We start from the raw sequence: 16,153 nt of genomic DNA, 5'->3' as shown, positions 1-16,153 counted from the left end.
ACCAGAAGTAGACAGAGACAACACGCTGATGTGAAGAGCTCATCCATCTCTATACTACAACTACAACGTGAAGTACAGAAGTAGACAGAGACAACACGCTGATGTGAAGAGCTCATCCATCTCTATACTACAACTACAACGTGAAGTGCCAGAAGTAGACAGAGACAACACGCTGATGTGAAGAGCTCATCTATCTCTATACTACAACTACAACGTGAAGTACCAGAAGTAGATAGAGACATCGGAAAATTACAAGCTGAACACGCTCCATCTACCAAAAAGAGTAAGTACCTATACTCAGCTGGATTCCCAAATAGCTAAAATTGTACAGAATTATGAATAGGTCTTTAAAGAACTAGGGGATGTTTTAACTTATCTTCATGGTATAGGTCATAATCTCTCAGGAAACATGTTAATTTAACTCTCATGCAAACTAATTCAGAAGAGAATCTTACTTGTAAATGATCAATTTTGTCATTAATAAATAATAAATTCATGTTCCAATATTATCGATTAAAAATATGACACATATTCCGCATGTGACCAAAAACATTTAGTGACAAATCGACAAGAGTGACAAATATTCCACATGTGACGAATATGTACATGACGAATTCGGTATGACCGTATGACCAATAGTAGGTGTGTTCAATAGAAACGTAATCAATTTTCCTAGAATGCAGCGAACTAGAATGAAATATTCATTTACTAAAGAAATATATAATTACCACACACTTAAGTCTTGAAATATACAGAATGTGAATGTTGAAGATTAGTTCATTTCTTTTTGTTTTCATAATCTGTAATTAATATTACAGACTTCTCTATTGTATAATATTTGTGTAAGATAAATTAAGTCGAAACATTTGATAACCAGACAATTTTCTTCCTATCATCGAGAATATTTTCAATGAACATTTCTAGCTTTTTGATGTACATACAGAGAAATATAAAAAGGACAGAAATTGTATTCCTGAAGCTATTATCACAATGTACTTACAAAATAAAAGTTGTAGGCATGTTGAGCAACTTTTCTTGTTGAATGGTTCTATTACCATTCATTTTATACTTATACTAGTTATGATAATATTAATTACATTTCTTACTATTAATATTACAATTGTCATGTAATGTTGTTACCAGAATTCTATGTTTATTGAGAAGTAGAGTGAGCCTATATTTTTCCAAAGGAACAAAAATGCAATTTCATATAAAGAGTAACACTTTTATTTTACTTTACGAGGTAAATATCTTAAATTGTCTGAAAAACTTACAGTGGCACTTATTTACCTCTTTATTGAGCATAAGCAAACCCTAACTCTCAGAAGATATCTTGCTATCATGAATAATAAACACTAAATTACAATGCAACTTTTTTCGTAGTTTAATTTGTCATTTAAGCTCCACGATTTTATCACGATTAATTGAAAAGAAATACTTGATTTTACTATTATTATATTGCTCATAGTCAATGTGCATTTACGACATACATTGACCTTAAAATACAAAGAATTATGTTCATTGTTTTATTTCAGATCTGTTTCATATTTAATGCGACGAATATATAATTTAGAAAATAATGTAGTTGCTATCGTAGTAACAATACATTACAATTTCATTTATCTCATTAATCAATGCATTAATTGAGTCACATTTGGCAATGGTAACAGTGAGAAAGACGTAGTTATCATAGAATGTTCAGAAAGTTATCTTGGTTTATTAGGAACCCCAATCTGGAATTGGCGAAATAAAGTCCGTTCAAACATAGCTACTGCCTTTAAGGACTATTCAAAAAGTTCCTGGGCTAAGTGAGCCAAACAACAATCTCTGTGTACTAACTAACAGATGTCTTGCATGATTTATGCATAAAGTAAAAGTGTTAAGTCACAGAAAATGTCGTGAAAAGTGATCGTACACAATCACATTAGGAACTCTTTGAATACCTTTACAATTTTTCAGAATATTGATATATGCATTAAATGATTGTGAATAGATTGAAATAATTTGGAATGTTTTATCGAAAGAATTTAAATAGTTTATGCTTGTGTTCAGTACCAGACAAATCAAAATATTTAAGTTATTACAACATTTATAAAAAATAGTATGAACTTTCTATAGTTTTGGTTGTATTCATCATACATTTATATTTCTCAGTATTATAAAATTAATTTTAAAATTGTAACTAATATTTATGTGATCACTTACTGATATACTTGACTATTTTCGAGAAATAGTTATTTACTGTTTAAGTTAATATCGGAGAATATTTTAATGACATATATCAACTTACAATAATTTGAATGAGATAATACATTTGTAAACAAAATCTGGCGAAACGTGAAGTGCAGACAATTGATTTACATTGTAAACATTGCGATGTGGCTTTTAAATGATGGAAGTGATGAGTCTGGCTTTGAAGTTTACTATCCTTTCACTGGTCTGGGCTAGACGCTGAAAAAGAAATATTTACATTAATTGAAAAGTTCCACACAACTCATACTCGACTCTCCTGCATTGAAGTCATTGTATGGATAAATTTAATATTGAAATGAATGAACAATTTAACAGACTGTTAATATATTTAACAATTTAATAGCCTGTCAATACCATTTCAAGTCACTTGGCATACGAAAATTGGCATACGGGCATTTGACATACTCAAAATTGTGAGACATATATTTGAAATACGTGTATTTGGGATACTACGGTTTCATTCACAAAAATTTGGTATACAATAAATTTGGTATACCTTAACAAACGGAAATAGAATGAATTTAATATGGTGTAAAATATAGGCACTTTAGTAGTATAATAATAATAGTTTTATTTTCCCTGGCAGAGTTAAGGTCATCAGGCCTTCTCTTCCACTCAACCAGGATCAAATCAGATACAGAAAAATACATACCGGTATACAAATATTAACTTAATAATAATAATAATAATAATAATAATAATAATAATAATAAAGTAAAAAAAGAGAGATTGAATACATATACGCAATCAGTATTAATTAAAAAAAAATAATAATATAATAAAAAAAAGACTGAATACATAATCACAAACAGGAAAATACATTCTACTATACAAGTATTACTTACTTACTTACTGGCTTTTAAAGAACCCGGAGGTTCATTGCCGCCCTCACATAAGCCCGCCATTGGTCCCTATCCTGAACAAGATTAATCCATTCTCTATCATCATACCCCACCTCCCTCAAATCCATTTTAATATTATCTTCCCACCTACGTCTCGGCCTCCCCAAAGGTCTTTTTCCCTCCGGTCTTCCAACTAACACTCTATATGCATTTCTGGATTCGCCCAAACGTGCTACATGCCCTACCCATCTCAAACGTCTGAATTTAATGTTCCTAATTATGTCAGGTGAAGAATACAATGCGTGCAGTTCTGTGTTGTGTAACTTTCTCCATTCTCCTGTAACTTCATCCCTCTTAGCCCCAAATATTTTCCTAAGCACCTTATTCTCAAACACCCTTAATCTCTATTCCTCTCTCAAAGTGAGAGTCCAAGTTTCACAGCCATACAGAAGAACCGGTAATATAACTGTTTTTATAAATTCTAACTTTGGACAGCAGACTGGATGATAAAAGTTTCTCAACCGAATAATAACAGGCATTTCCCATATTTATTCTGTGTTTAATTTCCTCCCGAGTATAATTTATATTTGTTACTGTTGCTCCCAGATATTTGAACTTCTCCACCTCTTCAAAAGATAAATTTCCAATTTTTATATTTCCATTTCGTACAATATTCTCGTCACGAAGTATACAAATATTAACTAAAAAAAGAATTAATACATATGAATATAATCTCACAACTAAAGGAATAGTACAATTTATTGGATACTTTAAAGTAGAAAGGTGCAAAGTGCCAAAATCATATAAAACGAAATTATTATGGAGAAAAGTGCAACGTGCCTAGGAGGTTGATGTATGAAAGAGGCTACATCCAGTTGTGTTTTATAAAAGAGATATTTAGATGTCACGTTGCCAGCACCATGCAGTTTGAAATGGTAAGCGCTCTCTTGAGCTGCATCATAGACTGCAATGGATCTTCAACAGGTCATGTTTGTGTCCACACTTACACACAGCGAAATGTTTTACAGACATCAGCTTTTGTGTGATAACTTTGGAGTTTGTGTATGTGATACAATGCAGTCTTACATGTGTATGTGGGATGAAAGCATCGCGAGTAGAGGTGCCAATGAGATTGCCTCATGTCTGCTAAAACCGATCAATATAGACGTAATAAAGAAGAAGAATCTGATAATCTGGAGCAATAACTGTGCAGCTCAAAACAAAAACCGTGTAATGGTTTTCTTGAGTCTCTTTTCAGTTGCCATTGATTTATTTGAGCACATAGAACAGCCTTTCCTTTTCAGTGGCCACAGTTTCTTGCAATGCGATTTTGATCTCGCTTTGATTGAAAAACGTAAGAAAGTGACAAAAGCCTTCATTCCTAGTGACCTGCCTAAAATCGTACAAGACTCTAAACTTGTAAAACCATTTCAAACAGTTCCAATGCTAGAGTCAGATTTCCTTAATACCCAAGATGTTGCTGATCAACTAATTTCCAACAAGAACTTGAATATTTCTAAGGCATGTTGCATTCAGTATGATGTTGGTAAAGCAGGTAGTGTTTCTGTGAAACAGTCCCATGATAATGAAGCAGTACATACTGCTTAAAAAGGGGGGAAAACATGAAAAATTGCAGTCAGCGTTTTTTCAAGTTAAAGTACAAAATAAGGAAATTACTGAAGAAAAGAAGAGCAATGATTCCCTACCTTCCAAACGAGGAGCATAGGCAGTTCTACAAGCAGGTCTGTAAGTAAAACTTGCTCCAGAATAGGAAAAAAATAGGTATTGGACTTTGCACCATTCTACTGCAACTGTACCCATTACTTAACCCTTTTCACAAGTTGTGTTATATAATTAAATCTGGAGAAGTAATGTCTTTACATACCACTATTATTAATGAGTAAACACTGTACTATTGCTGTTTTCTATCAGCAAAAAAAAACATGACACAAATATGTGTACAATTATTCTTATAGTTACATTTGTTTATCTTATCTCCAATGTTTCATTTTGACACTTTGCACCCTTCTACTTTAAAGTATCCAATTAGTATTATCAGCACAGCACGGGTTACATTGAGACAATGCCAATTACATAGATATTAGTGTTAATGGAAAAATAAAGTAATGACTATAAAATGATAATAATAATAATAATAATAATAATAATAATAATAATAATAAATAAAAATTATACCTAAAAAACTAATTCTGCGCATTTAAAATATTTCTAATCAACCTAAATATTACTATGACCAAGCACTTAAATAATCTAGAATTCTGTTATTTTGCTTGTATTGTTGATAATTCAATGAAATATTCTTTAGCCGGCTATTTACTCTGGTGTAATGATTTATGTGTGGATTCTTTATACTTCTCCCTGCATTCAATTCTAGGAACATCTGGTGAACATCTTCCTGTTCCTTCTTAATTTCCCTTAAGAGTGAATATAAAGATGGGCGATGCTTTCCCACCATAACAGCAAAGCGATTATGCCAGATTTCCACAAGGTTATTAGTTCTTGGTTCATTGTTAACTGCAGCAAGATACTGGTTCCAGAGTTGTGGAGGGTATCGAGGTTCAACAGCCCTCCTTCTGCCACGTGCTGGTCTTCCTTTGACATAAGTGACGTCGAAGTAATTCCAGAGCAGCATCATAAAGTTCATCAAAAGCAGCAGTGACATCTTCAGTTGGTACAAACGCAAGACTAAATTAATAATATGATACTGAAATTGTTTTCTTATAAAAATTGCGCTAGGCTGAATTGAGTATGCGAAATGCCGTACAACAAATTTAAGTAGGCTAAACTTGAGTAGGTGAAAATAAAGTATGGTAAAATTGAGTATGTCAAATGTCCATATGTCAATTTTTCTATACCAAGTGACATGGAATCTGTTAATACATTTAATAAACAGCATTAATGCAACACGTTTTCAACGTAAAGATTTAGTTTTAACATTTGAGTGTTCTTTTCGGAAGACATCTGACTTGATAAGACTTCATCTGTTGGAATATTAATGCTCATAGGACAGCACAACAATTGAATCGGTCGGAGCTAAAAGGAACTAAGTCAAAATATGCAGTTTTGGGTTATGCAACAATCTGAACAACAGATGTCATGCGCATCGAACGGAGGAAGAAGGAACTAAGACTTTAAAATATTCTTTTGTCTTCTATAACATAAAAATATAATATTTGTGTTATTAGTGGAATGTTTTTTGCGTCTCCTGAAAAGTTGTGAAAAGTGACTTAATTCCTTTTAGCTCCGACTGTTTCAATTTTAGTTGCAAAGATATTTCATGTCGTTTCAGTCGTCTACTGTTATCTGCATAAAGTAAGGGTAGGGGTCTGAAATGGGACGGACTTTGGAACGTTTATGGTAGCTCTTACAAATAAAATAACATAAAATAGGAAATGAAATAAAATAAAATAAAATGAAGTAATATAAAGATAAAATAAGATGAGACAAAATAAGATAAGATAAATATAAGATAATGATAAACTATGATAAGATAAAATTAAATAAAGTAAAATAAAATAAGTGAAGAAATAAGCGGTTTCATAAAGATGACATATTTCGTCATTATCCGAATCGCGTATTTCGCACATTTCGTAACAACTTTTTTTATCACAAAACTACTATAATAATTTGTTTTATTTGATGTTACTATTAAAGAAGGATGCATAAGTAAAATTGTTCGCTGAGCATCTAAATAAGAAAATAAACTTTCGTGTTTTATATTGCACATAAAGAATATTTTTATAGCTCTTGTTCGTTCTATCGAAAAGTTGTTCATTTATAGTTCAAAAATTAATTAGAAAGATAATGAAATACTAATTTTGGAAATCTTCGTATTTGCATACGCTGTAAAATATCGCTCTAATTCTATGGGAATTTTAAAATTTCGTAACTATATAAGGGACCTGAAACTTTATTTTTCTGATAGTTGGATTCATTTCATTCATCTAGTGTTCTGCCCAAGGACAGGTCTTTCACTGCAAACCCAGCTTTCTCCAATCTTTCCTATTTTCTGCCTTCCTCTTCGTTTCCTCATATGATCCATATACATGGGTCATTAAATAATTAGTGGCAACATTTGAATTAATAACAAAAGAAAATATTTTTGGAACAGTCACATTGTTGCAGTGCTCAGAAGTAATCTCCAACATAAAGAACCCTCCTCCACACCTCAGGAGACGACGGATACCATCCACAGCGTCTTGTAGTAATCTTCGAACAGACTGCTCTACTGCTGCTATAATTGCCTGTCTGGTTCTAAAGCGAGCTCCTCTAAGTGGCAATTTCATTTTCGCGAAAAGGTCAAAATCACATGGGCTTATATCTGGGGAATACGGAGGATGCTCCAGAATTTCCCAGTTCCATCTGCGAAGTAAATTAACAACATTGGCAGCTATGTGAAAGCGAGCACCATCATGTAGCACAATAGGATGAGACTTCAGGAGATTTGGACGTTTACGGCGCACAGCTGGTTGTAAATGGTGTTCCAGAAAGTAACTGTACTATGCACCATTCACACGATTACCGACAGGAACTGAATGAGTGAGAAGGATTCCGTCAAAACCATAATCAACAATAAACATGACTTTAAGTGGATCCTGTTCTTGCCGATACTTTTTTGGCCTTGGGTAATCATTGTGCCGCCACTCATTTGGTTGTCCCTTCAATTTTGGTTGGTAGCATCAAACCCAGGTTTCATCTACGTCGAAAGAAACGCTCGTCTTAACGTCCATAGCTTTCTAAGTGCAATCTCGCTGTTTCCATTCTCTGCCACATGTTCTCCTCTTTAAGATTGTGTGGAACCCAACGAGCGCAGATTTTCCTCAAATTTAACTTCTTCTTAAGCATGTGAAGAATCGTACCAGGAGCAATTCCAACTTCCCTTGCTAGTTCAATACAAGTCCAACAACGGTGTTCTTCCAGCAGTGCTCTTACAGCGTTCACATGCACACCATCACTTGCCGATTGCGATCTGCCAGCTCAGTGCTGCTCATCGGAGTGACTACTACCGCGGAGGAATCGGAGATTACGAATAAAGCTCTCCACCGGTGATCTCCGGTACTACCGTAGGTGGAACAGGGGACATACGGAGGGATGCGGGGGTTCGGAGCGAAGCGACAGTTAGCTCAAGGACGACCGGCGCGTACGGACTGACGGTAGTTGTGAGTGGAATAAAATGGCACCAAATCGGATATCCGTCACATGAAAATTCTTTAATTTAGTTGAATGTAATAATAAATTCGTACGCTGTAAACTTTGTGGGCGAATTTACTCTAAGGGTGGTGGAACTTCGAATTTGTTAGACCATTTGAAGCGATTGCATAATCGCGAACTTGATGAAAACAATTACGCAAAACATTTGATACGATTTCTTTTTAAATTGTTTTAGTGCTATTTTTCCCAATGTCTCACAGTCTATGAAAAAGTCTTGAAATTTCTCTAAAACGTAAATTTCGAGGCAATAAAAAACATATGAAATATTTACAAGACGACTTGAGTTATATTTTACTGTTTGAATTAAAATATTTCTGAATGAAACTAAAGAAACATCTGGTAATAATATAATTACAATTATCCTTAAGTTGATATCCACTTATATTTTTATTACAGAGCAAGACTGGCGCGTTTTAGAAGAGGCAGTTCAAATACTGACATCCTTTAACACAATAATCACAATCCTGTCCGGTGAAGAATCTGAATAAATTATGTTGGACAGTAAACTTTATCCCATTGATAGCCCACGTTTCTTTCATTCTGAAACTCCCTTAATGTATTTTACGTTAACTAAACCGATTAGAATAATAATTGACAAACTCTGTTTGCGATTAAACGAGAGTTTCTAGGAGAATTAAAGTACAAATGTTTACATTAGCTACTGAAAAGCTTTACTTCTGCGTTAGTTTTGCAGTTAGATTGAATGTTATTAATTTGATCAATGACATAAAACTAATACGCCTTTCCACATATACTATGAATTTCAAACCTAGAAAAAAAAATCTGTCAGCTAACGTAGCACTTTAAGCAACACAAAAAAGAGCCGATGAAAGAGAGAGAGATTAACATAAAAGAGAAAATAAACAACAACAAATTACAACTTATTTTAAAAGATACGCGGACGTCAGCGGACTCCAATCACTACCTGATCCGATTAAAGGAATGCTCAGCGGAAAGTGTATGTCTGCGCCACAGCACATATACAACCTGCGCGGCATCAATCGGAGGTAACCGGAGGTCTCCGATTGAAAGCGCGCAAACAACCGCTCCGGAGAAAACCTAATCATAAGCAGCACTATGCCAGCTCCATGTTTTTGATGAATATCTTCTCTCCCATTGCGAAATGCATGTGCCCACCTAGCCACGGTACGATATGGTGAAGTCTCTACCACAAGCTTCCAGTAATGCTGTATGGCATTGTCGAGTATTCTTGCCTCTTGCAATCTGAATTTTAATGAAGCATCTTTGTTTGTATTTGCTAAACATTTTAGAGCGCTACAGATAACATTCTACAAAATAAACTAACTACGAAAGGATTATTGTCTTCAATTTCACAGATAAACACATAAGATGTTCTTTCTCATTGTTATCACCTTGCATAACTTACCGCTGATAGCGCCATCTGTACAAACATTGTTGCCAATAATTATTGAATGACCCATGTATCTTAATATCGTCTATCATCTGATATCTTCTTCTACCCCGAACTCTTCTTCCGTTAACCATTCCTTCCAGTGCATCCTTCAGTAGGCAGTTTCTTCTTAGCCAGTGATCCAACAAATTCCTTTCCCGCTTCCTGATCAGTTTCAGCATCATTCTTTCTTCGACCACGCTTTCCAACATAGCTTCATTTCTTATTCTGTCTGTCCAGTTTACATGTTCCATTCTTCTCCATATCCACATTTCAAATATTTCTAGTCGTTTCTCTTCACTGCGTCGTAATGTCCAGGTTTTTCCCCATACAATGCCACATTCCATACAAAGCACTTCACTAGTCTCTTCCTTAGTTGTTTTTCCAGGGGTCCGCAGAAAATGCTCCTTTTTCTATTAAAAGCTTCCTTGGCCATAACTTTTTTTAGTTGATTACTTAACGACGCTGTATCAACTATTAGGTTATTTAGCGTCGATGAGATTTAAGATAGATAGATAGATGAATTTAATGTCATTCAGCGATTTACAGCTATAGACAACGCCAGAGTAGATATATATATATATATATATATATATATATATATATAATACATGGCTACTACAATATGAATAAATGTAAAAATAAAATAAAAAATAAATATATAATCACCAGATAATCACAAAAACAGGTTAAAAGTTTTAAAAGAAAGTATAAAATCAGATTAAAATGTACAGAATTGTCAATTACATGAGGTTAAAACAAATAGTATCTAAAACGTAATATTGATAAAATCGTTGACACTGTAGAGTGGATTTGCCATCAATGTCCTTCTCACCATCCTTCTGAAAGTAAAATATGACGTGTTTCTTATATGCAATGGTAAGGAGTTATAAAGTTTATAAAATTGGTGATAGTGAGATGGTGCCGAGGATTCGCCATAGATTACCTTGCATTCACATTACGGTTGGGGAAAACCTCGGAAAAAAACCAACTAGGCAATCAGCCCAAGCGGGGATCGAACCCGCCCCCGAACGAAACTTCAGACCGGCAGGCAAGTGCCTTAACCGACTGAGCCACGCCGGTGGCTCCCTTGGCCATGACTATGCTCCTTTTGACTTCCTGGCAGCAGCTTATGTTACTGCTTTTAATACACCCCAAGTGCCCACTTGTTCTACTGTCTCATTCAGAATTCGCAAGTTTATCTTCTGCATTTTCTTCCTATGACTATGTTCTTCGTCTTGTTGGCATTTATCTTCATCCCACACTGCTCACAGCTGTCATTTAGCTCCAGCAGCATATCCCTTAGTATCATTTCCTCTTCTGCTAACAACGCCATATCGTTAGGAAATCTTATGCGTATTGATACCAAGTTATTAGACAATTTATTGAAATGTCACGTTTAACTTTCATCACTATGACCAACCTCAGTTACATTTATTCTATTTTTTTTTTCAGAAAGACTACTTACCAGTATAAGATCTTGCATTAGATTTGCCAAGCCTCTGTTTGCAATTACGAGCAACCTGGTGATGGGGCCCGGGACTCCTGCTTGGTAGCCATCATCCTTCACCGCATGCGCGTCTCCACCTGCTGATATTTCAGCAGACTTGCCTTCATCACTTGACTCAGTATTGCCACTTCCGGCTATAAGCTGCATCACAATACAAACAAAAATAATTAAAAATTTGTGTGGTGTATTCATACATTTCTGTACATGATTACGTATATAGCGATAACATGGCCTGTTGATTGTTATAGTTGATCAAGTGCTTGGCTGAGGGAAGTTACACAGAATCGTAACTTTTCACATATAAAATATCATATTTACCTGAATACAAGTTTCCACCTATAACATTTAACAGAAAAAATGTGCCCGTATAAAAAGATACTGTATACGCTTCCTTTCGATTCATCTAACGGTCTGTATGTCAAACGATTCTTCTTCAGTCTCTGTACGATTGCATATCTGTCTAATATGTGATAATTAGAGACCGGAATCTTAGGCACTACTCTCTTAAGTTAGGTGAGTACGGAGTTTGTGCAATGAGGCAAATGACAACGAAGAGTAGTGGCGCGCGACGCTGTGCGATGTAAAAAACTGTACTTCGCATCAAGGACAAGAAACACGGTACGCACATAAAAGAATGATTTCAAGAGTAGGGCTGTGTTGTGTATTACAAAAGAATGAACATAGTCTTTGCTGTGAACTTTTAAATTAAAACGTTACTGTTTCATAGGCACTTCTCAGGTACTATTCTTAATTAAATGTTTTAGTCCAGTCTTTGATTTAAAATTTTAACTTAAAATGTTACTGTATCAGAGGCACTACTCTGTGTAAGCCTATATTACAATAATTTTTGATGTAAAATTTTAACTTAAAATGTTACTGTTTCATAAGTACCGTTCTTAATGCAATGTTTAAGCCTATATTACGATAATCTCTGATGTAAAATTTTAACTTAAAATGTTACTGTTTCATAGGTACCGCTCTTAATGCAATGTTTAAGCCTATATTACAATAATATCTGTTGTAAAATTTTAACTTAAAACATCGGTGCAACTGTAACACAGTACTGCCCTGAATTAAATGTTTGAGCCTATATTACAATAATATTTGTTGTAAAATTTTAACTTAGAACATCGGTGCAACTGTAACACAGTACTGCCCTGAATTAAATGTTTGAGCCTATATTACAACAATCTTAAATATTTAACTTAAAATACCGGTACCACTGTAACACAGGTACTGTATTTGTGTACAAGTACTTTTCAACAAAATTTTTAAAGTACTTGTCCTCAACTTTGTTGAATGTTGCCCTGTACAATCATTTCATACAGATCTCTGCTAAATTCGTCCGCTGGCACTGAATTACTCACTTATTTCTATCAATTTCAAAAGAATTATATATTTTTAAATTACATTGCTGCTGTAAATACCATCTTTTAAAACAAATTGTTATGTCAGTCTTACATAAATTACACATAATTATGTCGCCACTTACAGACATACTGTTTTCTGAATTCCTCTACTCACTTCTGTACTTTCGCACTAAGGACTTTTATTTCAACTAGTATGCATAATATCATTATTGCTAAACTGAAGGACACTGTACTTGTTTAGGAGTAAGGAACCTGTTTTAGAGTGACTCTGTATTGCGCGTTACTTGTGTTCGTGAACAGGATGTCTAATGAAGAACACGTGACGTAATATATATCCCGTGTACAGTTATACTCATTACAATGTTGTTGGACTAAGAAAACGGTCTTTGGTGACAATCTTTCTCAACAAACGCTCTCTATCTCGAATTACACCCAGCTTTCTTGTTCGCCGTAGATTCATATCGACTAGTATCACAAATATATTAAGCAACCAACACGTGCAGCAAACATGAAGTAGAATAAAGCTATTCTGCAGCAACCTAATTAGTTAATAGGCTATATACTATACTATAGTATATAATAGTATATTCATTATATGTTATTAAACATAGGCCTGTCTAATTCATAGCATTCAAAATTTGCATTATGAGCAGGATTGTAAAATTGAGTACAATTTTCGACACTTTGTGAGTTCATTCACATCTTATTATTTGCGTGTTTTTTAACTACTAGGAGAAAAATAACATTTGAAATTTCACCCAAACATTTCCAAATTACTTTTCAAGCTTTGTCGAACATTCGAGAGGTTCAGATACCGATTATTACTCTTTCATTGAAACAAATGAAGAAGTCACATACTTATTGACTTTAGGCAAGTCCTGTATAGACATTCAAAGATCATAGAAATTCTGAATTAATGAATATATTAATAAAATAATTTTGAAAAGCTAATAAACTCGTGCGATGACACAAAGCCTTGAACACTCTAGACTGCATTCATACTTTTATATGTTTATTTTCATGTTATGAGAAGCAGTTATGTTCCATTTCTGGTTCAAAACATCCTGACGATCACGGGTCACTTATGAATAATTGTTCGAATATATTTTGTATTTATGCTCGTAATTCATGATTTTGTGGGGCAGAAATTTTAAATTATTCTGTTGACACTATAATGTGTTCTGAAATTGCGGACTCATCTGAATTCACAGCATGAAAATAGTCTAGTCTACCTATTTTTATTTTAGAGCAAGATGAAATTCGTTGTACAGTGTTACTTAAGAAGTTGGATTCTTAGTGCAAAAATTATTAACCAGGTAACTTCTTAATTAAACTTCATAAAGCAAAAGTAGTTTTTCCCTTCACCACTCTTCACCAGTACTCAATATGTGCTCCATTTGAGCTGTCACAATTCTTGACTATGAAGGAAAATGTTCAATTAGCATTGCTAGGAATTTATTGTACAACCATGTAGTTAACTTTTTAACTCAAAGGTGCAGAATTATATTATAAAATTATACACAAATTTAACGATACTCTGCAAGTCGTAAGTAAATTATGCAATAAAACATAGCATGCACAACTTGACATTTGTACATTATGGTAAATCATTATCAATCAATTTATTCATTAAATAAATACGTTACTTACCGCACAAATATATTCATTTAATTATTGGAAAAACACACATTTGTTTTTGAGGTAGATAAGATATGGAATAACATGATATAAGAGATTGATTTTATATTACAAATAAATCTTTTTAAATTCACTGAAGTGCATGCTTGAAGTTGGCACATTAATAACTTTGTCTCTTTATGTCAGAAAATAATTATCCAAAAAGAAATAAATATTATTTTATATTGTGTATACAGTAGAGCGTCTCGTTTAGGCACAGTGAAAACGTAAAAAAAAGTGCAGGTAACGAGTGGGGATACAGGGATGCACAAGATTTTAGTTACAACATTTATGGCGGAGCATTAATTGAAATTATATTTTCCAAACACACATAAAACAGAAGAACACAAATTGCATAACGTTATCATATACAAATTTTAACAAACAAGCAATTGTAACGTTGAAATAATTCAATATAACATACCAAATTTTGCTACTTATATGCTTATTTTGCTTTCAAGCAGCATTTTTTACAGTCGTGAATTTCATTCTCTGTATGACTAACACAGTATCACCGTACAATACCTGAATAAATTGAACTTTGAGAAGAGATAATTACTTACTTACTTACTGGCTTTTAAGGAACCCGGAGGTTCATTGCCGCCCTCACATAAGCCCGCCATTGGTCCCTATCCTGAGCAAGATTAATCCAGTCTCTATCGACATATCCCACCTCCCTCAAATCCATTTTAATATTATCTTCCTATCTACGTCTCGGTCTTCCCAAAGGTCTTTTTCCCTCCGGCCTCCCAACTAACACTCTATATGTATTTCTGGATTCGCTCATTCGTGCTACATGCCCTGCCCATCTCAAACATCGGGATTTAATATTCCTAATTATGTCAGGTGAAGAATACAATGCATGCAGTTCTGTGTTTAACTTTCTCCATTCTCCTGTAACTTCATCCTTCTTAGCCCCAAATATTTTCCTAAGCACCTTATTCTCAAACACCCTTAACCTATGTTCCTCTCTCAAAGTGAGAGTCCAAGTTTCACAACCATATAGAAAAACCGGTAATACATCTGATATGAGAAGAGATAATTATGTTTAGGAAATAGTGTTGCCACTTCAGACCAATATAGTCTACTGTAGTTTTGTTAATTCGCCCACAGAAGACGGTGATATTATGTTAGTCATACAGAGAATGAAATTCATGACCGTAAAAAATGCTGCTTGAAAGTAACATAATATAAGTAGCAAAATTTGGTTTGTTATATTGAATTATTTCAACTTTGCAATTGAAGACATTATTACAAAAACAGCCCTAGTCATTTTTAATTAAATTGAGTTAAGGACACATTTGCTACTATTTCAAATGTTTATAGACTCCAAAAACGACCCATGTCAGGTGCAAAAGCCACAAGGATAAACACCAGTTGTACGGAAACAACATGTGTTGTTCTATTTATTTTTATTGCTCTCCTGAAAAATAGCAATTTTGACAAGGGTTGTTTTTGGAATGTCTTCAATTGCTTGTTTGTTAAAATGTGTATATGATAACGTTATGCAATTTGTGTTCTTTTGTTTTGTGTGTTTTTGCAAAATACAATTTCAATTAATGCTTCGCCACAAAGGTTGTAACTGAAACCTTGTGCATCCCTCGTGTTTATCGTACGGCTCGTCCTCCCCCACAAGTTACCTGCACTTTTTTTACGTTTTCACTGTGCCTAAACGAGACGCTCTACTGTATTTGGAAATGTCTGCTTATAATACAAGAATAGCCTCTTGTGAGTGATTATTGCATTTTTTAAAACTAACTATATAAAAAGTGAATATTTTATCGCATATTTTATATACTCTACTTCTACATGTTTGTGCAGTTTATGATGGAATTCTTTTACATTTTGGAAAAATCTT

At 34.0% G+C, this 16,153-nt stretch overlaps 1 protein-coding gene across 1 annotated transcript in view; it reads right to left on the bottom strand.

Moving 5' to 3' along the window:
• Window positions 1-837: 837 nt before the first annotated feature.
• LOC138710391 (uncharacterized) overlaps window positions 838-16,153 on the bottom strand; it is a 243,110-nt gene continuing 227,794 nt past the window's right edge. The window contains exons 7-8 of the mRNA XM_069841276.1: window positions 11,207-11,389; window positions 838-2,451 (exon numbers count right to left, since the gene is read on the bottom strand). Coding sequence (XP_069697377.1) covers window positions 2,386-2,451; window positions 11,207-11,389 — 249 coding nt within the window. The 3' untranslated portion in view covers window positions 838-2,385. The remainder of the gene's footprint in view (window positions 2,452-11,206; window positions 11,390-16,153) is intronic.

Source organism: Periplaneta americana, chromosome 12, assembly GCF_040183065.1.
Source record: "Periplaneta americana isolate PAMFEO1 chromosome 12, P.americana_PAMFEO1_priV1, whole genome shotgun sequence".
Lineage (NCBI taxonomy): Eukaryota > Metazoa > Arthropoda > Insecta > Blattodea > Blattidae > Periplaneta > Periplaneta americana.
The sequence above is the reverse complement of the archived record's forward strand: the minus strand, read 5'-3'. Positions and strand labels throughout refer to the sequence as shown.